We start from the raw sequence: 26,205 nt of genomic DNA, 5'->3' as shown, positions 1-26,205 counted from the left end.
GAGGGAAGCGAGGTAATGAATTGGGAGAATCACTTAACTCAGAACGTGGAAGCTGTCAATCTCCTCGTACTAACGCACAAAAGCAAATCTATTAAATGTCAGTGTTTGTTTCCTTTTAGCAGAGCCCGTCTAGTTTTTAGCAGCACGACAGCACTAAGCTTTTAGAATGATTCTACTCCTCATAATTAGGACTGGCATCTGAAGGTGAGGATTATTTTCAAGTGTAGCTTCATCAAGTCAGAGCTGGATGAGAAGGTTGAATTGCAGCTGGATGACACATTTTAGCCCAAAGTAAACAGGGATAAAATGCATGAATCACGTTAACCCACCAGCCCGTTTACGCAGGATATTGTCTTTTTAGTTGGTCAAGTTTTGACATTTCAGCTGGAATCTTTCCATGTTTCCTGGACAGAATAAACGACTTTATTAATCCACCCTGAAATTATCTGCTTTCTTCCAAATATTACTCTAAAAGTGCTCCAAAACCTTCCACGATTCCATTCACGTTTCCAATAAAGGCTTGAAATGACTTCAGTTGCGTGCAAACGCAACCAACTCACTAATGTGCGGGTTTTCTGTGTGATCCGGTGGGACCGAGTGGTCGTATCGTGTTTCTCCTCCTTCCCCATCCTTCCCTCCCTCGCTCTCTTTCCGCTCTCCGCCCATCGCGGCATCGGCGCAGCGACGCGCCGCGCGCAGCGTGGACTTGGAGATGTCTTGGCAGCGTTACGCACGACGCCACGATAAGCGCGTGAGTCTCGTCCAGACGCGCGGGGCACCTCCGACTTAGACTGGACCGTCAACTTTTCATTCGGACCAACGGCCTCTTCCGAGCTCCTTCGTTTCTCGCCACCGGATGAGACTCGCGTTTCTCCCTCCTCGCGGCGGCAGCGGTGGATCTCGATGAGCTCTCCTTTAATCCCGGGGTCACGGTGACTACGGAGGAATGGAAACGATGTGAGCAGCTGGTGGGGGATACAAACTTTACAGAGCAACAGTCTTTTAGAGATCACACGCGGAGAGCATGATCCCGCCGGCCAACAGGATCCAGGACGAAAGTGGGGGCAAAGAGGACGAACAGGACCAGAATGAGACTCCAAAGTCCCCGACGGCGAGCGCGAGCCACCAGGAAACCAAGGTACGACTGTGCTGCTGTTGTTTTTATTTACAGTAATAATAATAACCAGCAAAGAGGGGACACGTCGGCATCTGAACGCGTGGTGGGTCGTAGAAAAAGCAGAATAAACAAACATATGGCAAAATGGCAACAACGCAGACTCCAGCAAAACGCGAAGCACACACGGAGATTGAAACTGTTGCTTTTAACGCCGACTCCCACACGGAGCCTTTTAGAACTGCGGCGTCCGTCCTCGCTGTTATTACAGACAGTTCCCGTTCACAGACGCGCTCGACGGGAGCGAACCAGCAAAGCTCATCGCGGCTTCACAAGCAGGACATTGAACGCAGTTCAACACACCGAGCCTTAGAATAAAACCAGAACATGAGAAAATGGCCCTGTGAGAAAACAATTATCGCACGTGCTGCTCACAGGTCAGGTGTCGCCTTTAAACAGCAGCCTTTGTAAGAGTTTAATTAAGAGAGTTGAATTAATATCATAATAAAGTTTTATTTAGGTTCTGAGCTCACTTCGTCCCGTAACAGCACCCTTCGTGCACTTTAGCAGCATTGTGTTGAACCGAACGTGTGTTTTACAGTAATAAATAAGGCTTTTACTTTGTACTTGAGTCTGATCTGTGGGAAAGTAGGCTGTGATGGAGCTCCACAGGCGCCCGAGGCGTGTTGCCGTGTATGTGGGTCACATGTTGCCCAGACTGGACCAGTCAGCGGCGGATGGTTGCTCAAACTCTCCCGTCCCGTCCCGAAACCTGAATCATAAAAGACACGTCAAACGTCCCACACTTCACTCTGTGGGAAAGGGCTCGTCTCTCGGTTGGCGATGGTCTCCTCCGCTTGGGAGCGCGTGCTTTTGGACGAATCGGCCGCGCGCCGCGCGCTCCCAGCGGCCGCCGGCCCGCTTTTCACGCCGCTTTGAAAGTTTGCGCTCCCGGGATCGGATCATGAGCGAGCAGCGCCGGAGCACGTCGGGGGAGCGCGGCGGCTCGTTCCTGCAGACGGGATGAGTGCAGTAAAGCTGTGTTTGTGTTTTTTATTCCTCCTTGAAGAGCGCAGTGAGGCCTGAACATCACAAGCGCAAGGTGAGCGTCCGGCTGGCTTCAGTCCATCACGCAGTCCATCACAGCAGCATAGCCGCATGCAGCGTGCTGCACGTCCATGATAAAAGTTGTTCCACCTCACAACTTTTACTGGTTGAATTCTGAAGTCACCAAGTGAAGCTGATGCCGCCTCATCGCAGCCGCACGCGGTGCCGGCCCTTTCTGTTTGTTCTGCCCAGCCTCCATTAACCTCCTCTGCTTTATGACGGCGCGTGGCTCTGCAGGACTCGGTTGCCATCGACGTGCTGTCCGATGCATGCACGCAGCACGGGAGCCGTTTACATACGTGCATTATCCCGACTCTGCTGTCTCAACTCACTTTCTCTTTCCAGGGCCGTGACAGGTGAATCAGTGTGTGTGTGCGTGTGTGCACGTGTATGTGTGTGTGTGTGTGTGTGTGTGTGTATGTGTGCGTGTGTGCGCGTGTATGTGTGTGTGTGTGTGTGTGTGTATGTGTGTGTGTGTGTGTGTGCGTGTCTGTGTGTGTGTGTGTGTGTGTGTGTGTGTGCGTGTCTGTGTGTGTGTGTGTGTGTGTGTGTGTGTGTGTGTGTGTGTGTGTGTGTGCGGGGAGGGTGGTAATGGTGGAAAAAGGCTCCCTATTGATCAGCAGGCTGACCCCGTGGAGCTGATTGATCCTCACCGTGCCGGAGCTGCAGCCATGCATTAGACAGGACGTCAACACACGCAGCTTTACATTCGTTTTGTCATTAAAAACATTTTGTTACTCGTCCCTCATCTGCCACCAGACACCGTGAAAGCACCTTAGAGGAGCTTAGAGGTTTTTAATGACCTGTTTGAGGTCTAAGTGGCTTCCTCACACCGAGAGGTTAAATGGCTGTTATGAATAGTTTTACTGTAAAGGACGAGGCTAATGAGATGGATCGTGTAGATGTGATGATGCTCTTAGAGGCTTCTGTAGGTTGTTTAGGTGAAATGCATGACCTGTGCTGCGTCCCATCGTTCAGTTACTGACCCCCCCCCACCTCTGACGTCCAGCTGCAGCGGCTCAAGCGCTCCCTGTCCTTCAAGACCAAGAGCATCCGCAGCAAGAGCGCCGACAACTTCTTCCGCTCCGGCGGCGACACCAAGACGGAGCTGCTGTCGGACGTGAGCAGCAGCACGGGCCACCTGTGCACCGTGGGCATGGCGCCGCCGCACGCCTCCGGCCTGCCCATCCCCCCCGTGCCCCCCGCCATCCCCAGCGCGCCGCCGCCCACCTCGCGCGCGCAGTCGCGCAACCCGCTGCAGGTGGACGCGGCGGGACACTGCTTCATGGAGCACATCTTCAAGAAGCCCACGTTCTGCGACGTCTGCAACCACATGATCGTAGGTACGGCCGCGGCGTCGGGCCGACGCACACACGCTCCAGCACACACACGTGCATGTAAAATGGGGCGCCCGAAGCGTCTCCTCTACCTGTTCTCCGCTCGCCAGATGTTGTGGCTGCTTCGCTGCTCGTTAGCGCCTTGTTTCGATAACGAAGGGCCGAGTGTTTCTCTGTGCAGGATGATAGTGGCGCGGCCATCTGCTCATCAGATGCTGAACATGCTGAACCACGCTTTATAAACTAAAGGAAATAGTGCATGGTGTGACATTATAACACAGAAAACAAAAACACCTCTCCGAAGTTCACGTTCTTGGAGGTGTGTTTTCCCAAACTGAAGAGAATGACGCTGCTCGGCTCTGAGCTGTGGTTCAGTTCACCGCCTTGTCTTCGCTCCTTCACGTTCGCTGCTGTCGTCACGGTTTCCCGGCTGCCGTCCAGACGTGACAAACCGCTGCTGAGCAGCATCTACGGCTTCAGGCTCGACGTGCGTTTACTGCCTCTGTTCGTGGAGCTCATCGTCGTCGCACATGAAGCTGCTCTGAGCTGCGAGATATTGACTGCAGGTCCATGCTGCAAATAGGTTATTAAATAAATGTCTACATGAATGAACAGGAGGCTGATTGGTGTCTGACGGAGGATGAAACATGGTTTAAAAATGAAATTTCTGAAGCTTTTACCTCATAAAAGCTACGTCATTCATACAGGCCTAAGAACTGTAATTAATTACAAATTACAGATGCTCAGCAGTTTAAATTACATAAATGATACGCATCTCAAAGTGTCAGGATTAATAGACGTTAAGAGGGTAATCTCACTGGATTAACATGCGCTAATCTGTGCTGTGAAATCCCTGAAGCCACATGACAGATGTTAAACTGCAGGAGTTGCGTGTCCTCGTGGGGTGAACGTCCGGGTCGCGTCCTGAGTCAGCGTAAGCTGAGGAGGTGAAGGTCTGCTTCCATTGGAAACCTCAGTGGCTGAACAACAGAGAGTGTTTGGGACTCAAAGCAGGAAGTCCATGTGGAAAGTGTGTCGTCCTTCGCTGGTGCGGGCGCGTAATGGGCTTTAACGGCGAAGCAGACGTCATCCCTCAGCATCAGGCCGGCGCCTCAGTGCAACGTGGAGGCGTCTCATTATTGTCCCGCGTCGGAGCGAGGCGACAGCTTGACGCGCTCCTCCTTCGCTCCCACGGAGCCGCGTGTGCCTGTTCATCAACTCGTGCGCGCGCGTCGTCCTCTCTCTCGCTCAGGGCACGTTCGTTTGGTGCTCGCTCGCCCTCGCTCGCCCCGCCGCCACCCATGGCTCTGAGCGTTCATCGCACCGAGTGTCATTTACGCCAGTAGCTGTGAGTAAACGCCCTGCCTCCCTCCGCAGGTACGACGGCCAAGCACGTGGTGTTCCTGGCGGGGAACACGGCCAAGCACGGCCTGCGCTGCAAAGCCTGCAAGATGAGCCTGCACCACAAATGCGAGAACGGCGTGGGACAGCAGCGCTGCATGGGCAAGCTGGTAAGACCGGCCCCGAGGCCCCGTGGCCCCGTGGCCCCCGAGGCCCCGGCCGCTCGCTGATGTCACCACCGACAACCAAAACACACACGCGGCGGAGCTGGCTCCGCCGCCGCTTCCCACCAGAATGTGCTTATTCAGAAATCACACTCTATGTGTGAGTGTGCCGGTGCATCTGTGACCACCATCCATGCCCGTCATCGTCCCCATCATCGTTATATCATCGCCCTGCCTGCGTGTTAGATAATGGCGATGCGAGCGTTTAGACGAAGCGCTGACCTCGTCCTCACCTCCGCCGGGTTCCGCGGCGGCGACGCGTCTCGCCGACTATTAAAGAAGCCACGGGAGATTCTTCACGCGTTTGACATTTCGCTGCGTCATATCTGCTTTAAATGAGTGGAGCTTGGCCTTTCGTGCAGGAACCTCTTGATTAATTCTCACGTCCTAAATGATTAAATATCAGGTTTTACATTAAATGCATCGCAAAGTGGAAATGTTAGATTTGTTTCTGTATAATAATTAGGCAGAATAAATAATATTGCGGACCTGACACCTTGTCAGCGCTGGCGGCCCGTCGCTGTTTTCATTTTAAACGCGGCTTCGGTGGTTTGGGACCACAGCTGTGGTTGAGTGGCATCGCAGCGGCGTGTGATGCATAATCAACCCTCCACAGCAAAGGATGAGAAAACCTCTCAGGCTCAGTCAGAAAAACACCGCGGTCGACTGTCCACATGAGATTCACTCAAGCTTTTATAAAACAAACGTAACCACGCTCGTTGGATCTGTGTTCTGTCGGTCACGGGCCTGGCTGGTGGAGTGTCGGTCCAGAGAACTGGCAGCTGGGACCGAACTTGGACCCAGTAGTCATTCACACACATCCCGAGAGAGAGAGAGAGAAAAGAGAGAGAGAGAGAGAGAGAGAGTTATTTAACCACCTGCCTCTGGTTCCTCTGCCTGGACCGGGTCAAACACGGCACAACTCTCGTCCGAGCAGAGGCCTCGCCTGCTTCGCTGCGTCGGGACGGAGCTCGGAGATACGATCGGCTCTCAGGAGTGGAAAATCGGGTCGGGGGGTCGAGCGTAAAAAAAGGGACGTTTCCCCAGCGGAGCGCGTCTCTAAATACGAGCCACTCTAAACTTGGACACTCCTGCAGCTCCGCTTGTTGCTCTTGGCTTCACGAGCGTCCAGCACCAGAATCGAGTGACCTCATGTTTGAAACCTTCATTTACAGACACAGTAATAATGTCTCTTTAGCAAATGTTAAAGTCGGTGGACGAACCAGCGCCTCGTGGCTCATTACGCAACATTACTTCACTTCCATTACTGGAGTTGGATGACGGCGCTGCCATAACACAATAAGCTCAGTTGATTCATAATGTAAAGGATGACAAGTAAAATGATTCACTCGCCAAGTTTTCCTCATCCGCATCATTTACTGCGTGGACGCTCTCTCTCTCTCTCTCTCTCACCTGCTGTTCACAAGCAGCCGCTTCACATCCTCTCAAAAAAAAGGAAAGGCTGCTGATATTTATGGGCAGCGGAGGAGCGTCTGTTTGTCCGTCTGCATCCGTTTGCTGCTGTGTTCCATTTGTTTCACCTCCATCGGACTCCTCCCACTGTTCCTGTAGCGCCTGCAGAGCTGCGTATCGACTGGCCTCTAATGTGTCACCCCTCTGTTTTCCCCCTCTCTCCTCAGCCAAAAGGCTTCCGCCGGTACTACAGCTCCCCGTTGCTGATCCAGGAACAGTACGGCTGCATTAAAGAAGTCATGCCCATCGGTGAGCTGCTTAAATCTAGCGATTTCACACCATCGTCACAACTATTATCACAACCATCTTCTCTTGTGTCTTGTCTTGATCCGAAGCCTGTGGTAATAAAGTGGACCCTGTGTATGAGGCCTTGAGGTTCGGGACGTCTCTGGCACAGAAGGCCAAACGGGCCAGCGGTTCTGAGTCTCCGCACAGGAACTCGGTAAGAACTGAAGCCACCAACACGTGTGGACCGGCGCCGGTCCCTTCAGGCACGCTGCCCGTCGTTTCCCATCCCTCCACCGCACACATACTGGAGCTGATGGTCCGAGCAGATACCGCGGGGCTGTAAACACTGCCAATAAAGGCAGTCGGGTCCCAGCGGCCGCGGCGGGAGACGCCGGTGCGAGCGCTGGCGTTTCCGTTTGTGCTCACGAGCAAATCTGTTGCTGCAGATTATCACTAAGCGAGGCTGCGTGTGTCGTCTGGATGGTGAAAGCTGTGCCGCCCTGCACAGCTGTTAGTGAATGGGTGTGTGTGTGCTCACACACACTGTCTTTATTTATTTATTTATTCGTTCATTATTCATAGTAGGTCTGTTTCAATCTCCCTGTAACTTCATCCCAACCTTCGTTTTCTACTCTGCTCTCGCTCTATCAGTCGGTCTAATCGCTGACGTGTCTAATCTGTGCAGACCAGTGACTTGGATAAGGTTCCAGAGGAAGCGGGGGCTCACAGCAGTAGGCAGGAGCTGTCGAGAAAGCACAGTGATGACGGTGAGTATCTGTTGCATCGATCTGTTTTCTCAAAATGCTCCTTTTTAACAAACAACACGTAAATTAATGGGAATTTAATCTGTCATCTTTCCTCAGTTTTCACAGTCGTTGCAAATGGGACAGAGCTTTACCAGCAGCCTGATATGCAGGTAGGAAACCAGTCCATTAAACTGGTACCGGCCCTGAATAATAACGGCAGAGAGAAGCTCAGCTAAAGTGTGAAATACTTTCAAACGGCCTAGTCAGCATTTTTCCAAGTCCGCAGCAGTTTCCCTCCATCATCTGCGTGGAGCAGAGCATTGTGGGAACTCTGGCATCCTCTGAACTCCCCGGCCGCATCCATTACAGCTCGCCTCCACCCGCCGCTGCTCCGTTTCCCAGGACATGGAGGGGAAAACGTCTCTTCCTGTCGCAACAAATCAAACGGGGGGCTGACGTGAGCGCTGGCCGGCGCCGATGGAGCAAAACCTCGACCCGTGCGTTCGGCTCCGCAGCTCTGGGATCTGCGGCTGCAGTGCAGATGGCAGAACGCTCATGCGAGCGAATGAAAAAGGTTAAAGCTGTGAGAACGCCTCGCCCCCTGCGGAGACGCCATGAATATTTCATTGGCAGGTTTTAAAATCGCTCCTTCCTTTATGTCTCCCTCGCTTCCATGGTGAGATGAGCTTCCAGTATTTATGCTCCTCGTTCATATTGTTCATACTCTCTGTGTGCAGCCATCTATCCTGTTTACTTTTCAGCTTTAACATGTTTATGTCTGTGGTCAACAATGGAAAATGAAGCGCGGCCATTGTACAAACACAAAAATGGACAAATAGCCAGACACACACACACACACACACACACACACACACACACACACACACACACACACACACACACACACACACACACACACACAAAGCTCCGTATCAGACGGCGGTTTGTCCGTCAGTGACAGGTCCATTAGCTCAGTCTGGTGGACAGACAGATGGAGGTAATGAGCTGAGAAAAAAGAGAGAGAGAAAGAGGTTTTCTCACCAGAGACGACGGGACGAGCAGCTCGCGCGCACAGTCGCACCATCGCGCGTCGGATCACCATCTGTTCACACGTCTCAGGTGTGTTGAAGCGGAGCCTCCTGCAGTCGAACGCGCCTCGGATTCGTCGCTCGTCAGGAGTGCGGGGCTGCACTCATGCTTCGGCTGTGACCAGTCGGCTCTGAGGGCCGCTATCGCACCCTCCCCGACCTCCCACCCACTGCCCCGACCTTCCACAGATTCCTCCCCGCTGCCTCTTAGCTGTAATGGACTGCTGCTGCTTGATGTCGTTTTGCCCAGAGGCCACGGAGGCCCTTTGGCTCGCGGCTGCAGGTGACCCAGCTCGTCCATCAGACTTATCCTCTGAGTGACCGCCGGCTCTGTCGCCGGGCTCCGTGCAGGAGGATTCGGACTCAAGGTGCCGGTGATGAGGCAGAAAAACGCACCCAACAGTTTTGTGAGCAGGTGTGAAGAGCGCCAGAACGGCGGCATCGCTCCCTGCTAACTGTGCTAACACCTCCTGAGAACTTCCTCTGCTCCCTCCCACAACGCGGCCCGGTTCGAGGCGCCCGTAGGAGCTCCACTCGGCGAGAGAACCGAGTGCAGGGCAGCTTGAGCGGCCCCAGACCCCCGGATCACCTGCGTGACACAGCAAAACGCCGCGTGTTCAACCTTTAAGCTAACCTGCGTTCACTTGTCTCTGTGTGCGTTTGTTGTGCAGTCGGAGCAGCAGCGGCTGCAGGGAGACGTCCTCAAGCTGAACACCTACGTGGCCTTGTTCGACTTCACCGCCCAGGAGAGCACGGACCTGGAGATGAGGTGGGTTCACGCCCACGGCGCCTGAACGCAGCACGTGCAGTGTGCTGCTAACGCGTGATAGCATTAGTCAGCGTAGCAGCCAACGCTGAAGACACTGATCCGATGGTTACACTCCTAATCTTTAATCACGATCAGTAGACGTGAGTTTGAGAACTGATTTTACATGGGAAGCTGAAACCCGTTCGATTTCACGGATCCTTCCAGGAAACCGAGTGGCGCGCTAATTAGCGCTCCATGTGACGCGCCCGCTGTTTTCAGAGCCGCACCGGTGGAAACACACAAAGATTTCTGAAAGGAACTAATTAGCCTGCTACTTTTTAGGTGATGCTCCTCAAAGATTCACGTCTCTGGAGTGGCCCCGCTAATGCTACCTGTGTGTGAAGCTCTATTAATATCGGTCTGTCTTTGTAGCTTCATCCTCAGAGAGAAGGATGATCCTTCAGAAGGCCATTAGCGCTCCCATTTATAGCTCCTATGAGGCCTTAACATGTGTCACAGACGAAGATGGGGGGGGCATTTTTGAAAATCGTGGCCATGAGGCAGAAGGCAAGAAATGTGTTTGAATTCATCATCAAATGTGTGATTAATTTACGGCATCATCATATATAACGTGGTGCAGAACATTCCCTCATTCATCACACGGGGCTTCAGCCTAAGCGCTCGCTTGTTCCTGGTTCTCACAGAAACCCTCAGAGGCCACACACACACACACACACACACACACACACACACACACACACACACACACACACACACACTCATGGGACAGTCCACTCAGGAAAATGTCACCCAGCTTCGCCTCATGTTTCCCCTCTCACGATCGCCACGTCAGTGTTTTCCTCCTCACTGCAAATAGTGATAAACGCGACGGAGGACAAGCTGAATCCTCCCTTCAATCAGGTTTGTGATTAGTTTCTGCCGCACGCCCTGATTACGTGATTATTTTCAACTATGCGGTGATTACAGTGATGATGCCGCCGTGGTTTAAGGGACAAAGACCTTCCACAGCTGCCTCGCACTGGATGCCGTCGTAATTGAAGGATGCGCTCACTCAACTCATTTCCCGTCCTTCAAATTAGAACAACATGTATCCGCTTTGTTGTTTTTTTCCGCCACATCAGGTGTTGTGCTGTTTTTCCACCTACTACAAACAATGTTAATGCGGCGATTAGAGCGAGAACACTCGGAGCTGGAGCTGCAGCGCGGGAGGAGGAGAGGGGGAAATTACATAAGCTAACATTTGGCTCAACTGCGCCGGTCCCCTTGGGTTCTTTCACTGGTCAAATGCAGCTGATGGCTTTGAGCAGCTGCTTGTAATTGTGAGGAACAATGAGTCATTGCAGTTCCTGGACAAAGGACAATTACTTCCATCAAATGGGATTAAAAGTTAGATAAAATGTCTTTTGCTTGTACGATGGGAAGGGTGGGATAAATGTAGGTATTGGCTGGTGCCCTTTGGCACTAGTGCAGACAGAGGTCAAAGGTCAAACCTGTCTGAACTCTATTTGCTGTTCAGTCAATCCAGTATTCATTGCTGCCTACTGTAGATAATGAAATACTGGATTACAGATCCCTCAGGGGCCCTGAACGCCCCAGATCACAGCTGGCTACTTTGATTTACTGGATCCTATAGTACAACTAAGCCCAGCGCCTCATTATTATTTACAGCAGACCGACTGATTTACTCTGTGGAGTAATTGTCCGTTTCATGTTGCAGAGCGGGAGACAGGATCTTATTGGCCGACGACTCCAACGAAGACTGGTGGAAGGTAGGTAGAGGTTCAAGTGGCCTCGGCGTTGATATCCACACAGGGACGGAAGCGATAAATTGCAGGAAGTGGAGCTGTAAATTATAGGAGCGAGGCAGCGGGCGCCCTGCGACGCCGGCGCGTGACAGATAAATTAGGGAGCCGAAGGGGCCAAAGCGTGACTGTACGGACGCAGCCGGGAGCTCGTCATTGTTCTCTGCACATAAACAGAGACATCTGCTCCGTTCGGCCCTTTCACAATAAAAGACTAAGACACAAACAGCACCTGGCGTTGAAGCTCACGCCAACTGACCAAAACCCAGACATTCGTGACGTATGCTTCCACGTGTTCACGCGTCTGACTGCCTTCTTCTCTTCAGGGAGTGATTGAGGACAGGATGGGCTTCTTCCCAGCAGCCTTTGCTCATCAGGTGCAGGCCGGAGACCAGGTGTTCAGGTGTAACCGCACGTTCATCGGCTGTAAGGAGCAAGGCCAGATCACGCTGAAGGAGGGACAGGTGAGCGTGAGCGACTGCGCGCTGTTCATTTAGAAGCTAAAGGGAACCGACACCGTGTTTGGGAAGCGCTAGCCTGAAATAACATTACACCGGTGACTGATTCATGGTCACAGCCCGACCATTAGAGCACATCAGATCCACATTACCCAGCAGCTCTTTAGCTCTTATTACCCTCCTTAATGTCCCGCGACGCCTCTTCGCTTCAGCGACTCATCGCTCACGCGCGTTTATTCAGAGAGCAGCTCCTCCGGACGCGGCTGAACACTGGATCCCTCTCACAGGGAGCTCTTTAAATTTGCATTTCCTCGTCTCTGGCCCCACGTTTCCCCACGGCGCGTAGGGGACTCAGAGGAGTCAGAGACGAGTCCTGACCCGTCTGGTTCCTCTTCAGTCACGCAAACCCAGGAGCACGTTACGGTTGTATTGTGATGATGTGGCCAGATATTGATATTGAGTTTCGTGCTCTTCGGAGACAAACTGCCTATTTGCCTCCTTCCCCTGCGCTCAGATTTGCGTGAGCAGCGAGGACGAATGCAGCGGCTTCATCTGCGTGGCGAGTGGGAAGAAGAGGGGCTTCGTGCCCGGCGACGTCCTGGAAGTCATCTGAGAGAAGCACCCGGAGCATCCGAGAGGGCGAGAGAGGGAGCGCGGGGCGTGCGAGGAGGAAACGGACGCTACGGGGACGGAGGCCGCACTGCGACGCCTGCAGCGACTCCTTGACGCCGCGGCGACCGATCGCTCACGATGAGAATCACGGCATTGGATCCATTAAGAAACGTTCCCTTTACTGTTTTTATTCTGCTACAAGAGAGTTATTTTCTTAAAGTGGAGCTGCTCGGTGACTTTTACAAGAAGGACACGAACACGCAGTGATTATTTTTCCAGGTTTCTTTACATTACTTTTTCATGCTCTTACATTATGTTACAAGCAAAACATTAGCTTTCAATACACACTTGTCGAAACTAGGCTCTAATGTCGATGGCGAAACCTTATCCAACCTCCGAATTCCCTCAACATATGCTAAAAGAACTTAACGTCTGTCCCCTGGTGTACAATTATGTCCTACTAAACCAAAAAACGGCTCCTGTTGTTTCTGCTGCAGCAGGTGAGAAACTACAAAGCAGACAACGAGCTGTGGGGGAGTTTTTTTCAGAGAACTCTCTCCGGTCTTCCAAAATATCCCCCTCATACTGCGCAGATTCAGCATCTTTTACTTCCTGACTCTAGACGGTGGGCTGTTCTCATTAAAACTATACACAGGAAGAAATGGAAGATGTGATTTCTGCTCGACGTCTCATTTAACTCATTTACTAATTGATCATTTACGTGGGTTTCATCAGAATCGCTTTCGTTGCTAAACCTAAAGGAGGAAGTGATGGTGCTGCTGCAGGCTGATCAGAGCCGAGGGTGTGTGCGAGTGTGAGTTTAATGATTTGAAGACTTTAACGCGTGGTTTCTCTCTTTCGCAGCACAAAGTGGACTCTGGTTACAGGAAAAGCGTTTATGGTTAAGGTGTTGCCTCATAGTAGATATAGTATATCGAAGATATAAGATTGTTCTGCACTGAACCTTGGCTTTATTTAAATGCTATGTTGTACATAATGTACATAAATAAAATCCCTTCTTTATCACAACCATGACTACTGAGTCCGCTGTGTGTCAGAGTTAGTGTAAAGTACGTCTCAGGACAAAATATTTCACTGATCCTTTACTGATCATGTATGTTCATTCTGGTTGCTGTTCCTCGTTCACTCGTTAATTATCTGTCTATTAATGAGCTCATCATACTTTAAAGTAGGCCCCTAAAATGACCCGTTCTTCAATTAAACATATCATGATGTGATTTAGTCAGAAGTGAAAACAAATGGATTGTAACTCACCTAGGTTGCAAAGAACAAACTATATTAACAGAAGACAAAGATGGTCATCAACAGGTCTTAAAATGCATGCTGGCCTTTCATGTGATATAAAAAGCGTGGTGGCATGAAATGAAGCCTGCATGAGGCATGATCGCTCATTCGCAGGCGTGGAGGTGGACGGTTCGATTCCTGGGGCGTTTGCCAGCGTGGGCCCTCTCCATGTGTTCAAGCTTCCACCCACGCTCCAAATGTCACAACACACATGCAGCCAGGTTAATTGGCCATAGGTGTGTGTGTGCGTGTGTGTGTGTGTGTGTGTGTGTGTGTGTGTGTGTGTGCGTGTGTGTGTGTGTCCTCATGCGCATCCTATAAAAGCCTAATACGTGACTGTAGCAGCATCTGTTGGTTCATTAGAGCAACCGCAACATCAATCGCTGACACAGAGACACAGTTAACCTGCAAATGCTTCATCTTGTCTTTTTGTCTTGCTGACACTTGCATGAGCTGTCAATCAACGGAGGCTTCATAAAGTGCGACTGCATTTATAATTGTTAGTGGTTTGTGCAAGGACCGAACCTGTGAAAACCAGTAATGTGTGAACAATAAAGGGCGTGCATCCACTTCACTTTCCTGGTTTAGACACTGACAGGACTTTAAAGCACAGGTCACATCCAACAGTGAAGGAAGTTGGCTGCGTTGCAGGTTATGAATGGATTAGCAATGAGCAGAATAATAATTCATAGTTCTCATCTGTAGGTTTGTGAGCTCAGCTCAAGCTGAGACATATGCGCTCCAAAACAATTTTTCCTCTAACAAATAAGTTGAAAGGAGCGACTGTGTGGGAGGTGTGAAGGCAGTTGTGAAGATGGTCTCCACCAAACGACGATGAAGAAGTCGTGGTGTGAACAGTGCACGTCGCGTATAAAAGTGCTGTGGGCAGCGCTCGCCCGCTCACTCGCTCACTCCGGGCATCGCCGCTCGCTGGCAGCGATGGACTCGCCCTCCCTCCTCCTCGCGTGCTTGCTGCTGCTGACCTGTTCAGGTGAAACCCCACCCCCTGCTGTGCACGATCGTCCCCTCTATTCATCCCCCGTGCACGGAACCGCTAACGCCTTTGTCCTTTTGCAGTCTGGACGGGACAGGGGAGACGCCTCGAGGTCAACGCGGACCAGGAGCAGTGGGACGTGGAAGCGTCTGTGGAAGCCAGCGAGGTAATATGTGCTGTAGACAGAAGGTCAGAGAGAATCTGAAATAAAGAGGTTTTGGGAGACTTTGACTCCTTGTGTGACGTTCATTTGCAGCTTCCAGGCGTTTGCTGGGCCTGCAAGTGGGTGGTAAACAAAGTGAGGAAGGCCACTGGACCGAACGCCACAGCAGAGGTGACGTACGGCTTCACAGTGAGGCCAGATGACCTGTGTGTGTGTGTGTGTGTGTGTGTGTGTGTGTGTGTGTGTGTGTGTGTGTGTGTGTGTGTGTGTGTGTGTGCGAGCAGTGACCTCATTTTCACTCCACAGGTCATTGAGGCAACGCTCTCGACCGTCTGTGATAAAATCGGCCTTTTAAAATCTCTGTGCCGCAAATTCGTGAAGAGTCACCTGAGCGTGTTAATCGAGGAGATAACGACCTCGGACGACGCGGCGACCGCCTGTGTCAACGTTGGCGCCTGCAAGTGAGACCTGCTACGGTTCATTATGGGCTTCATCTAACGCAACTTCACTGTCATAAAACATTACTTTAGTTTTTTTACTAACTGAAAACTACCATTTTCACTTTTGTTTCTATTCTTTCTGCAGGTCAAAGGAGTTGATGGACTTGCTGTTTTAACAAAGTGAAGAAGATTAACAAATTGTGATTAATAAATATTCTTAATGCTGCATGAGCGAGAAAAAAATAAACATGAACCACAAGTTTCCCTGTGTGATTCACTGAGATTACAGCGATCTGCTTAACGTTGCATTTTATCTCGTGTCTTTGCTTTGCAATGCAATGCTGATTTCCGTCTACGTGACTGTGACTGATTGCATGTCAAACACAATAAAGACTCTGTTCTTAACTGTCTGTCATTAACTGACTGTTAATAAAATAAAATAAATCTATGAAGAGAATAGAGACAAAAAACTGCTGAAACTGAGTCCTGGGTTTGTTTAAAGTCAAGCCTTCAAAAGTGTCTGTGGATAAAGTTTAATGCATTGTGTGTTTAACACAGTCACAGGAAGCGGATAATGTGCTGCTGGTGGTCATGGTGGTGATCGAGGGCTTGGTCTCACAGATTGCTGTCGTATTTATATTCAGCTTTAAAATAAAAATGCCGAGATGCACTCATTATCAAGTTCAGAGCATCTTTTAGTTTTAGTGTCTAAAGTGTAAAAACTCACTTCCTCTTTTGCTCCAGTATCGACTGGTTCTTCTATAAATTCTGCGTACGCGGGTTCACCACAATTCACTCAACCAAATTACAGAGAGCTCTCATACGATACGAGCTTTTATAAGTCAGATAAGCAGCTGAAGACTGACACCTGCTTCTCCATGATAGGCATCATCATCATCATCATCATCATGCAAAATTGACATGACACAGGCGTTTGTCATGATAGAAACAAAAGCTTAGTCAGTTCGAAACAGAATTTTTCATCCATGTGTTAAAGAGAAATATTTTTTTGTGGCTGAAACCACAACACGTGGGACGGTGACTACCTGGAAAGCTGACCTCAACCCTGAGGTGTCAAAGTGGGGGCAGTCTCCACATCTGTGGTCTCATCTTGTGCCTTGTGACACCCTCACCTCTGTTACTGTATAAATAGCGTGTGTCCCACACCGACACACGTGTGCTCAGAGGTCACTGCTCTGCTCCACAGCGATGGATGTGCCTTCAGCTCTTCTCGTGTGCATGCTGCTGCTGGCCACATGCTCAGGTGCGCCGCCGTGCTCGCTGCTCTGCCGCTATCATGCTTCCTTTACTGTTTGGACCCAACCTAACGTCTGCTCGTTTTGTTGTTTACAGTCTGGACGGGAGACGGGAGAAGCTTCCAGGTCAGCATCGACGATCAGCAGCCGATGGATGAGGCCGTCGGCGTCTCTGGGGCAGGTGGGAAGGTAAAGTGGAAACTTTTACAACTGTATCAAATATTATTTTCTTTTATTCTATTATTGATGTATGATTTCAATTCCCTATTCCTCACTGCAGCTTCCAGGTATGTGCTGGGGCTGCAAGTGGGCATTAAACAAGGTGAAGAAAGTCATCGGACCAAACGCCACAGCAGAGGTGAATGAAGCATCTAATATTAATAACAGGACAATGTCAGAGCAGCTCACACTGACACGTTGTTGTTTCATATCTACAGGCCATCAGTTCAAAGCTGTTGCGCGTTTGTGATGGGATCGGCCTCATAAAATCAAAGTGCTACAAATTTGTGAAGAATCACCTCAGTGTATTAGTTGAGGAGCTCTCTACCACTGACGATGTGAGGACGATCTGTGTCAACACTGGAGCCTGCAGGTGAGTTATCAGTCACTCAACCCATCCAAAACCCAAGTGCTCCAAGTTTCCTCCAGTGGGAACAACGTAAAACTGTTTTTAACCTTCAATCCTCGTTACACTTCCATCTTTAGCCCAAAGGAGCTGATGGAGTTGTTCCTCTCAAGCGGCGAAGACCCACAAGTTGTGATTAATGTAAATGCTAGAATGAAGAATTAATCTACATTTCATTCAGCGAACACAAGAATCCTGTGGCTTTTGTTGGTTGACCACATATTCAAGGTCAAGCGCAGGATCGCTTCTTTTACTTTCCATGATGTTACTGTCTGTGCACAGCTGATATCAATAAATGTTTGGATCTTAAATTCTGTAATGTTGTTTCATTTAAAAGTTTTTGTATTTTGACTGAAGCCGAGCCTCTAAAAATTATACACAGTAGACGTTAAAGAATAAATCTTTCAACATGAACAGCGAAGTGAAGCAGCTGCACGAAGTTACAATATGTGAACACATTGTCAAGCAAAAGTCATGTATGACAAACATAAGAGTGGGAGGTTTACAATAATCCAACACTAACATTCCACAGAACCTCATCCTCCACTGTGTTTAGTTTTGGTCAAAATACAGAAGCCTAAGTATTAAAGGCAAATGTATCTGCATCATGTGAAGAACTATCACGAACAAACGTCCACAGCTGGCAGGCAGACGTTCACCACACTTTAATATTTCAATTTACATCACCTCATAATTTACTGGGTAGAACACAAAAACACTTAACAAACATCATCTTCATAGAAAATAGACACACAAACACATAACTAAGGCGAACATCAAGACTGAAAAGCGCGCTTCTTATGAAACTAGACCTAACTAGTGATTTGATGTGGCTCAGAAGTCGAAAGGGAGGGCCATGATTCACGAGGAAGCTGCAGCCGAGAGCAGGCACTTTGTGTGTCGGTCAATGACGTGTCCACGATGCCGACCAGTGTCCCAGCTCTGCTTTAAGACCTGCCGGTCCAGCTTGTTGAGACTCTGAGAGCAGAGACGGAGATCCTTGACCAACTCTGACAAATCGTCCAACTCAGCGCTCTGCCAGGGACCAGACACCTGACAGCCTGAAAGTGAAGACACAGGCGCAATTTAGCATCTTCACCTGGTAGAACTAGTGCAGAGCATTTATTCAGGATGTTAATTAACATCAAAGCTTTTACGATGAGTGCTACATAGGTGAATTTCTTCATTCTTGTTCACTTGCATGAACAGAAAAATGTTTTATCATCCATTTACACTCTGCACAAACCTTGGAGATTTAGAAAGGTCAAAGGTCGGCCAGCCTCTCTCAGCGAGCTCAGGATGCTGTGAAGTCCTGCTGCGGTGACACACGGGTTTCCTGACAAGTTTAAACTCACCAGGGTTGGACAAAACGCTAGACTCCTGGAAGGAACATTTAAAAGGACTCAGGAGCAGCAGGTTTAGATTTAAATATTTACTTTATAACTATGAAAAACACAGGCAGTCATATAAAGAAATGGTTGTTAAACACACACCTGGCCAAGGAGGCCACGCTGCTGTCCGTCAACCCGTTTGATGCCAGATTCAGGTGGGTCAATGAACAGTCGCCCTGTGAGGCAAGAAGCATCTATTCTTCATCATCTGTTTCACAACACTCTTATTCCTTTATTACAACTGGAAGATAAAATGTGCCTGTACCTGCGATAGGACCTTTGAGAGGTGTTCCAGCGCCACAAAATCAGTTGGAGCCCTACAGACGGCAGCCAGGTCCAAATGTGTGAGAGAGTGCAGAGGCAGCGTCTTCAGCACCAGCTCAAACCCCGTTGAGCCCACTGCATTGTGGGAAAGACTCACTGATTTCAGGTGGCCTGTGCCTGAACATCAAAGAACATAAATGTATTAAGTTGACTCACTATAAATGGCATAAAGTTAAATATTCAAGTGTTTTATTTATTTCTGGGTCTTACAGGTACCATTACAATGAGCTGTATCTGTGAACACCTATAAAAAGAGTTTTTGTTGATCAGACATGAACATGGAGCTTCACCTGCCAAAGTGCTGGCTAGCAGCAGTCGATGCTGCTGCAGGAAGCGAGTAGTGAGGCCACAGGCCTGCAGAGACAGTTTGGCCAACACCGGGCAGCGGGACAGCAGACAGGAAAGTGACTCCGACACACCGTCACCCAGTGGGTTTGTGCTGATGTCAAGCTCCTCCAGACACTGGGTGGGAAAACCACCAGATAACAGGTCTTTAATTAAATACACCCCAAATTCAGATGACCTATTCTTCTCACATGTGATGGAAAAATGTGCACTAGGTGCAAGATGACTTATCTGTGGTTTGTGACACAAGGAGGGGTCTGTGGTTTGGTGAGTAACTTCACATGACACATTAATTGCTCACATTTTGTACAATCATGTATGTGTGTCTATAATCAATTATATTACTGTGTTTCATGGTAGTTTTCATCACTTTGACCAGAACCATGAAGACTAAAGCCTCCTGATTTGTCCTTTTGTGACATTTTACAGCAGCATATTATCTGAATGAGAAGTAATGTTTGATTTGATGAGGTGTTTACCGGAAACGCGGCATCGTTCTGTCCTTTTAAGGCATTCACGGCCTTCGCCAGCCCTTCTCCTGTGATGTGATTGTCGGAAATGTCCAGGACCTGGAGTCGAGGCATGGTGATTGTTGTGCCGACGAGATCGGGGAGAAGGTCGTTGTGAAGACGGTTGCCCGAAATACGCAGTTCGCTTAAACTGGCCTGGAGTTTCAGGGCACGAAGCAGCGGGCTGAGGGTGGAAGGAGCCAAGCTGAGGCCACACAGGGAAAAGGAGGAGCTCCCGTCCTGCACCTCGCACAGCCGGGTGACGCGCTTGTTCTCGTCTGCACAACAATAAACACACATGTCAGTAATTTAACCGTGTGGCTGTGTTTCTACAGGGTTTAGGTTTCTCACCCACTGCCAGGCTCTGACAGGCTTTTCTGTAGCGCTCGGGGAGAGGAGGCAGGTCCCAGGAGCAAACTTCAGCCAAAACCTGAAATACCACAACCTCTAAATCACTCCCCGATATAAAAAGCAATGAAGACACAGGTTGTGTGTTGATGCCCGCACCTCTTCATTGGTGTGCAGCACAGCCAGCAGCAGGTCGTGTGGGGAGAGGAGGGCGCCTTCCTTCTGCAGCGAGAGGCGAGGCAGGAGGCCACATTTCTGGTAGTACCGCTGGGCCGCCTGCTCGCACAGCCACAGCACCGTGCAGGACTCGGCCTCGCTGGAGCATTATGGCATGGATGTGGGTTCATGGATAGGAAATACAAAAGCCATGGCATCGTAAAAACATAATCCTTAAATAAGTCATGTTGCCAGATGTAAATGACACACACGAACCTTTGAGGAACTGGGATGAGGAAAACATCCTCCTGAACTCTGACCCTCATTCTGATCGGTGGAGCCATGGCTGTGGGCATGGGAGCAGCCAGCGCTTGAGATGGAGGCTGAAATGAATTAAAAAAACGTGAGGAAGAAGCAGAGGTGGTTGAAATTCTGTGACTAGTTAATGCCGTCGGGGTTCTAGCAATATCAACATAGTCAGAACATCTTCACTTCTAACCTGACTGTGCATGTGAGGGGGTGGGGGTGGCGTTTCCGGTCTCAGGTCATCATCATCTGTGATGTTGGGGCTGTGTGACCTGCTGACTTCCCGTCTGCCTAACCGGACCATTCCGGGCATCTGAGTCATCTTAACCTGATGAGGCTTCGCACAACCATTTTTTTTCGATGAGAGACTCCTAGTGGACGTGGAGGGAACTGCAGACGCTGAAGAACAGATTAGAGTGAGCACTAGAAAGTTGGAGTCCAACAACCTAAATCTAAGAACACTTCACCACCTCTGAGGTTTGCGTCAAGCTGCCGGTTCTGGCTCCTGGCTGCTGTAAATGAGTCAATGTCCTCCCCTCGCTCCCCATTCTGGAGCCGCCTTTTCTTCTTCGGCTGAATTTCCCCCAGGTCATCCTCCAGCCAGTCATCAGCCAGATACTCCTCCTCAGGAACCAGAGCTGACCTACTGCTGGATGAAACGGCTGGAGTACTAGAGAACTGGGGCTGTGACAGACCGTGGAAGAGAGTCTTGGAGCTGCCCAGGCCTCGAATGGCGCTGTGGTACTCCTCTCGTTCGAAGAAGGAGGGCGTGGGCGTCTCTCTCTCTCGACCTGAGCTGGCATCCTTGCTCACGGGAGCCTCCTTTTGACTTGTGGCTGATGGCAAACCGGGTCTGGGGCGAACGGGACGGAGAGGACTGACAGGGCAGTCTGAGTCACTGCCGTCTGAGCTGCTGTCACTCTAAGGAAAAAACATACACATAAACCATGTACTGCAACTGGATAATGATTCCAACAGTTTACCACTGGTCACACATTACCCCATAGAGAACAGCAGCTTCTGTGCCTCTGGCTCTGTGCTGCTTGGTTGCGCTCTTGCTCTGCCACCTCCTGGGACTGGAAGGTACTGCCTTCCCCTCGGAGTTCCTGTTGTTTCGGGGCCAGTCTTGGCTGGATACACATCCCTCCCTAGAGGATGACAGTGGCTCTGAGGCCTCTGCATCAAACAGCTGGCTGTCCTGGAGGGCGTCGAAAGGTTTGGCTGGCGCTGGAGCAGCAGGGACTGTGCAGACGGAGATAATGGAAAATAGACAATTGTTTCAGGAGATCTGGAGTAGGAGTTCCTTCACCTGCTGGAGAAGTCTTTAACTATTACTGAATCATGCATGGCCAGAATAAATAAAAGGAGCCTCACCGCCTCCTCCTAGTGCCTTCCTCATAAGTTTCTCCATGGCAGCACATTCCTGCCTGGTGTCCTGGTCCAGCTCTCTGTTGTACGTCCGCTGCCACTGACGCAGGGTGTCCATGGCCGTGTTTCCCTGAAGACGGTGAGCGCACAAACAGGATTTGTTGTGAGCAAGTAACTTCAAATCCATCCAAATCCTCAGCTTCCCATGTGATCGCGTTAGCAAACTTGTAGCCGCACGGGTACCTTGGAGTTGCGTAGCGTAACCGAAGCCCCGCGCTCCACGAGGAGTCTTGCAACCTTGAAATTGCCACAAGCGAGGGCATCGTGAAGAGGAGTCACTCCTTCGCACAGCGGGCCACCGGGGTCATTGATGTTGGCGCCGCGCTCCAACAACACGGCCACAACGTCTGGATGAGGGGAAAAGAGAAACACAGAGTTAGAGACAGACTGGAGCAATCAATGCTTTTCAACGTCCTTAAAATATTAAAAAATACATTAAATCTTTAATGAGTTACCATAGTGACCGTGGTTACAGGCCTCATGCAGAGGAGTCCAGCCACAGTAGTCTCTGGGGTTCACTGGATGACCCTGACATGAGGACAAACAGGGAAATGCTGCTAATAATCTAATTATTAATAAAAGCTACTAAACTAAGAGACTTTTTTTCATCTCATCATCATGATCTTCACTCTTTATAAATTATTTACATGAGCAGAGACTCAGATGTCTCCTAGGATGAAGTGCAAGAGATTTATGAATTTTCTTTTTTGCTGTTAGACTTTAATAGATGAGGATTTCACCCATGGTTTTACAAATATTATAAATGATGTTTCCTCTCACTTGTTCCACCAGATATTGGACTTGCTTGAGATTTCCGTCTATACATGCTCTGTGCAGTGACGTCTCGCCCTTTTCGTTCCTCTTATTCCACTAAAGGACGGCACAACAAAAAAGGCAGATGGTGAAACACTGAAAATGTAAAACATGAAATACAAAGATGACATGATTGCTCAAGCAACTGTCGGCTGATCCATGACTCACCCTTCCTCCTTTCCTCCGTCCTGATACCATCTTGTCATAACCCTCCAAATCATCACCTAGAAAAAAAATACAGCATCGAATGAGGTCTGGAGATGTCAGCTGGGAGGGATGCCAGCATCCATCTACCTACCGGAGTCTGACAGGATGACGTCACTGTCGTCCTGAGGTTCACTGTTGTCCATCTCCTCCTCTTCGTCCTCCTCACCATCACTATCATCTGGACTCCAGCCCTCAGCGGCACACAGCTCCTGCAGTTTTGCCTCCGTCTCATCAGCATTAGGTGAGCCACTTCGCCTCTGGGACGCCAGCCAAAGCCTCAACACACGTTTCTGAGGAACAGAAAGTGAGAACACTCCATTACAGTTACACAAAAATAAGAGTGTCAAACAGTAAATCCCCTTTTTCAGTAATTTCATCATTTTCACCTGTAGTCTGGCCTGACCAGACTTCTGAGCGCAGCATAGTGCAGAACTGTAGCTGCCCTCTATGTCTTCAAAGGCACAGCTGCTCTCCTCCTGAGCAGTCGCAATGTTCAGCCAGGTGCTGCACTCCTGACACAGACAGATACGCTGCATTACGTCTGCAAAAATGGGCAACTTATACAAGTGTTATTTATTTCCGTCTCATAAATAAGTGTATTTACAGCATAAAGTACAATTTAATTTAGGTTTAATTTAGGACCCCACTTCAATGTGGGGTCCTAAATTAAACTGGTGTAATGCAACCATTCATATTACCATTCTGGAAACATGTTTTTATTGGTATGTTTGTGACGTACCAATAAAGGTACTGTAGAGTACTGCAGGGTAAATAAGCCTGTTGTTGCACATACCTCAGAGGAGCTGCCCTGCCGTAAAGCCAGCTCCTGTCTGTAGTGCTCCACTGCCTTGCTGTAGCGTCTCAGGTCTGTGTAGGTAGCAGCCAGGGACACATGGATGACAGCCAACTCCCTGGGAGGTTTTCCTATGGCCTCAGCACCTTTCAGCTAAGCCACAGAAATACACAGGATATAATTCAGCGTTGTGATATTCCACCATGTCATATGGACAGCAATAAGCACACGTTTAGGTCTATCGTACCTGGGCTTGGTAGGACTCCAGAGCTTTGCTGTAGCAGCCAACTTTGCAGTAGAGGTCCCCGAGCTGCTCTGCCACCTCCACAGCCTGACGGGAGCCAAGTCTTTTGCCCTGATCTTCTCCAAGCTCTTCCTCTAACTTACAGCCCTTGTCGGCTAAAAGTTCAAAGAACAAATTATACCATTCACTGATTTGCTGGTGTGAAATGTAGATGAACATATTAATGTAATAACACAGACAGAGATGTGACTAATAAACAGCTGTGTCACCATATTTGAGCGCTTTCTTGACTGCCTGTCTGTCCAGTGGCTGCTGGGAACCCAGCAAGAACGCTTTCTTCAGAGATCGTCTAGCTGCTACGAAGTCACCCAGAGACAGCTGCACCTGAGGATAAATGTAAGGCAGTTAAACAAGTTTTAAAATGTGATACACAGCAAAACTAAATGCCAGACAGTTTGCTATTTCTTAGAAGTTCGTTTTTACTTTGCCGATGCAGTGAAAACACTCGCTCTCACTGAACTTCTCCTTGATTTTTTGAGCACACTCTTTGGCTTGTTCCAGGCAGCGCACAGCATTGGAGTGTTGACCGTTGCGGAAGTAGATGTTGCCCAGGTTGAAGTTTGCACGATAGAGATCCTCCAGCAGTTGGCTTCTCCTTCACAGGATAGAAATCAAGTAATCAGAAAGGCCAATAGCAGGCTACAGTAAGATTAAAACAAGTCCCTATAGCTAATTATGACAAAAAGTAGTTTAGGATGTTCATACTCAGCAATAAATACGCTTCGCCGGATGAACTCGCTACAACGCTTGGGGTCCCCCAGATGGTCACAGACTAGACCAAGGTTGAGGAACAGACGAGCCTTCATCTCATTAATCTCTCGCTCTGGCACTTTCCCTGGTAGTAAAGGAAAATGTGCAACGTAAAGGCAAGCAAGACACAACAAAGCAATACAGCATCTGACAAATCCATGAATATACATAGAATACATCTAAGCCCATTTAAAAGAGAGCAGACCTTCTAGAAGATCATCTACAATGGCCAGGCTCCTCCTGAAGGCTTCCTCTGCTTGCTCCAAACTGTTTCGCGATTGGTCTGATTCATAACGGAAGAGGTAGGTTCGGCCGATAGTGGCCAGCGCTCGCTGCTCCTCTGCGTGATCTCTGACAGAGCGAGCCAACTCCAGGTGACATCGCTGATGCTGCAGAACAAAAAGGCATCCAGCAGCTGAACTTGAGCAATGTGCAAATACACATCATGAAAGTGTCTTGTACAAACTACTGTATATATTCACTTTCAAGGCAGCCTCGATGTTTCCCATCTCTGCGTAGCATTCTCCGATCTTCCGGTTGGCTACAGCGCGTCCAATCACGTCATTCAGCACCTCAGAGAGAGACAACTCCTGCTGGTGCTCTCTGATGGCAGCCTCATAGTCACCTAAAGTACACAGTAGAGATCAGGATGAATGAACTGTACAAAGAGCTCAGTGGTACTCATGATAAAGTATGATTTACTGGATCCACACAAACAGTACATATTGTAATTGTAAATATTGACACCTTTTAAGAGTCATGAGTCACAGAAGAGCAGTGAGCGTTTTGCAGCTATAGTCGACAATGACATCCATCAAGACACTTCTTACCATTCCTGGACAGCAGCTCCCCCAGCTGATTACAGATGTTGGCTTCCTCTTTCAAGTTGTTGCTGTTCTGCGCTTTGCTCTTTGCTTTCTGTAGCTCTGTGGAATAATCGCACATCATAATGCGGTCTATCGGACGAATAATCCAGACGTGCATGGATTAGACATGTGCGTCAACTTGCAAGTCACGGTAAGGCGATACTTACGTTTAATCTCCCGCGAAAGGCTCATTTTCAGTCTGCGCCGCTCTCTTTGCTAGCAGCTAACGACAGCTAGCCTCCAGCTGCCGCTAAGTCGCAAAGTTAGCGCTATCCGCTTTCGCTTGACAGTAAAGAGTCAACCAACACGTGATCACATGCTCACCCAAATATATCATATACCGTTCTAGATATCATTTATATTTGCGATCGTGTTTGTTTTCTCGTTGAATAACACTGCATAACAAACACCGCAGTAACTATCAGTAAACTTCACAAAGCCCCGCCAGGAGCGCGTAAACCAATGACCTCACTCCGTTTACTTCCGGTTGTTCCACCCTGATTATGGCCTCTCAGGCACAAATCCCTCCTCGATCACAGGGATTAAAGGGTCGTGTGTCCAACCGTGCCCACAACCACGATCA

At 49.4% G+C, this 26,205-nt stretch overlaps 3 protein-coding genes across 5 annotated transcripts; 2 read left to right on the top strand and 1 right to left on the bottom strand.

Moving 5' to 3' along the window:
* The first annotated feature begins 650 nt into the window (after positions 1 to 650).
* Positions 651 to 13,328, top strand: stac (SH3 and cysteine rich domain). 2 transcript variants are annotated; one of them, XM_029139644.3, is made up of 12 exons: positions 651 to 1,138; positions 2,184 to 2,216; positions 3,231 to 3,564; positions 4,936 to 5,069; positions 6,764 to 6,845; positions 6,932 to 7,038; positions 7,510 to 7,591; positions 7,688 to 7,740; positions 9,330 to 9,427; positions 11,145 to 11,196; positions 11,556 to 11,693; positions 12,202 to 13,328. In XM_029139644.3, the coding sequence occupies exons 1-12, from the start codon at positions 1,025 to 1,027 to the stop codon at positions 12,298 to 12,300; spliced, it is 1,326 nt and encodes a 441-aa protein (XP_028995477.1). In that variant the 5' UTR covers positions 651 to 1,024; the 3' UTR covers positions 12,301 to 13,328. The 2 variants fall into 2 exon arrangements, with proteins under 2 accessions (XP_028995477.1, XP_028995478.1); XM_029139645.3 differs by lacking the exon at positions 2,184 to 2,216 and having other exon boundaries at positions 652 to 1,138.
* Positions 13,329 to 14,387: 1,059 nt separating this feature from the next.
* On the top strand, positions 14,388 to 15,653 carry LOC114848866 (antimicrobial peptide NK-lysin). The gene is made up of 5 exons (XM_029139729.3): positions 14,388 to 14,595; positions 14,682 to 14,764; positions 14,855 to 14,932; positions 15,068 to 15,222; positions 15,347 to 15,653. The coding sequence occupies exons 1-5, from the start codon at positions 14,439 to 14,441 to the stop codon at positions 15,375 to 15,377; spliced, it is 504 nt and encodes a 167-aa protein (XP_028995562.2). The 5' UTR covers positions 14,388 to 14,438; the 3' UTR covers positions 15,378 to 15,653.
* A 2,079-nt stretch (positions 15,654 to 17,732) lies between these two features.
* On the bottom strand, positions 17,733 to 26,110 carry tonsl (tonsoku-like, DNA repair protein). Of its 2 annotated transcripts, none has more exons than XM_029139582.3 (28): positions 25,790 to 26,110; positions 25,587 to 25,682; positions 25,239 to 25,381; positions 24,962 to 25,145; positions 24,712 to 24,841; positions 24,430 to 24,601; positions 24,216 to 24,330; positions 23,950 to 24,101; positions 23,703 to 23,855; positions 23,296 to 23,421; positions 23,001 to 23,199; positions 22,871 to 22,926; positions 22,670 to 22,759; positions 22,345 to 22,417; positions 22,073 to 22,236; positions 21,836 to 21,959; positions 21,462 to 21,703; positions 20,932 to 21,382; positions 20,655 to 20,851; positions 20,432 to 20,538; positions 20,159 to 20,315; positions 20,003 to 20,081; positions 19,622 to 19,929; positions 19,088 to 19,259; positions 18,739 to 18,914; positions 18,576 to 18,649; positions 18,329 to 18,462; positions 17,733 to 18,143 (listed from the first exon to the last, which is right to left on the bottom strand). In XM_029139582.3, the coding sequence occupies exons 1-28, from the start codon at positions 25,812 to 25,814 to the stop codon at positions 17,944 to 17,946; spliced, it is 4,299 nt and encodes a 1,432-aa protein (XP_028995415.1). In that variant the 5' UTR covers positions 25,815 to 26,110; the 3' UTR covers positions 17,733 to 17,943. The 2 variants fall into 2 exon arrangements, with proteins under 2 accessions (XP_028995415.1, XP_028995414.1); XM_029139581.3 differs by having other exon boundaries at positions 20,655 to 20,860; positions 25,790 to 26,108.
* Positions 26,111 to 26,205: the final 95 nt, after the last annotated feature.

The sequence above is a fragment of the Betta splendens genome, chromosome 22, assembly GCF_900634795.4.
Source record: "Betta splendens chromosome 22, fBetSpl5.4, whole genome shotgun sequence".
Lineage (NCBI taxonomy): Eukaryota > Metazoa > Chordata > Actinopteri > Anabantiformes > Osphronemidae > Betta > Betta splendens.
The sequence above is the reverse complement of the archived record's forward strand: the minus strand, read 5'-3'. Positions and strand labels throughout refer to the sequence as shown.

What these genes read in the sequence shown, in the direction of transcription:
- stac (XM_029139644.3), top strand. Translation starts at nt 1,025, where the DNA reads ATGATCCCGCCGGCCAACAGGATCCAGGACGAAAGTGGGGGCAAAGAG. An exon ending in CTGAACATCACAAGCGCAAG is followed by an intron (nt 2,217 to 3,230) that starts GTGAGCGTCCGG and finishes TCTGACGTCCAG; the next exon opens with CTGCAGCGGCTCAAGCGCTC. An exon ending in CCAACGAAGACTGGTGGAAG is followed by an intron (nt 11,197 to 11,555) that starts GTAGGTAGAGGT and finishes TCTTCTCTTCAG; the next exon opens with GGAGTGATTGAGGACAGGAT.
- LOC114848866 (XM_029139729.3), top strand. Translation starts at nt 14,439, where the DNA reads ATGAAGAAGTCGTGGTGTGAACAGTGCACGTCGCGTATAAAAGTGCTG. An exon ending in CGTCTGTGGAAGCCAGCGAG is followed by an intron (nt 14,765 to 14,854) that starts GTAATATGTGCT and finishes GTTCATTTGCAG; the next exon opens with CTTCCAGGCGTTTGCTGGGC. An exon ending in GTCAACGTTGGCGCCTGCAA is followed by an intron (nt 15,223 to 15,346) that starts GTGAGACCTGCT and finishes TTCTTTCTGCAG; the next exon opens with GTCAAAGGAGTTGATGGACT.
- tonsl (XM_029139581.3), bottom strand. Translation starts at nt 25,814, where the DNA reads ATGAGCCTTTCGCGGGAGATTAAAC. An exon ending in CGTCATCCTGTCAGACTCCG is followed by an intron (nt 22,927 to 23,000) that starts GTAGGTAGATGG and finishes TTTTTTTTCTAG; the next exon opens with GTGATGATTTGGAGGGTTAT. An exon ending in GAAGGCACTAGGAGGAGGCG is followed by an intron (nt 21,704 to 21,835) that starts GTGAGGCTCCTT and finishes CCGTCTGCACAG; the next exon opens with TCCCTGCTGCTCCAGCGCCA.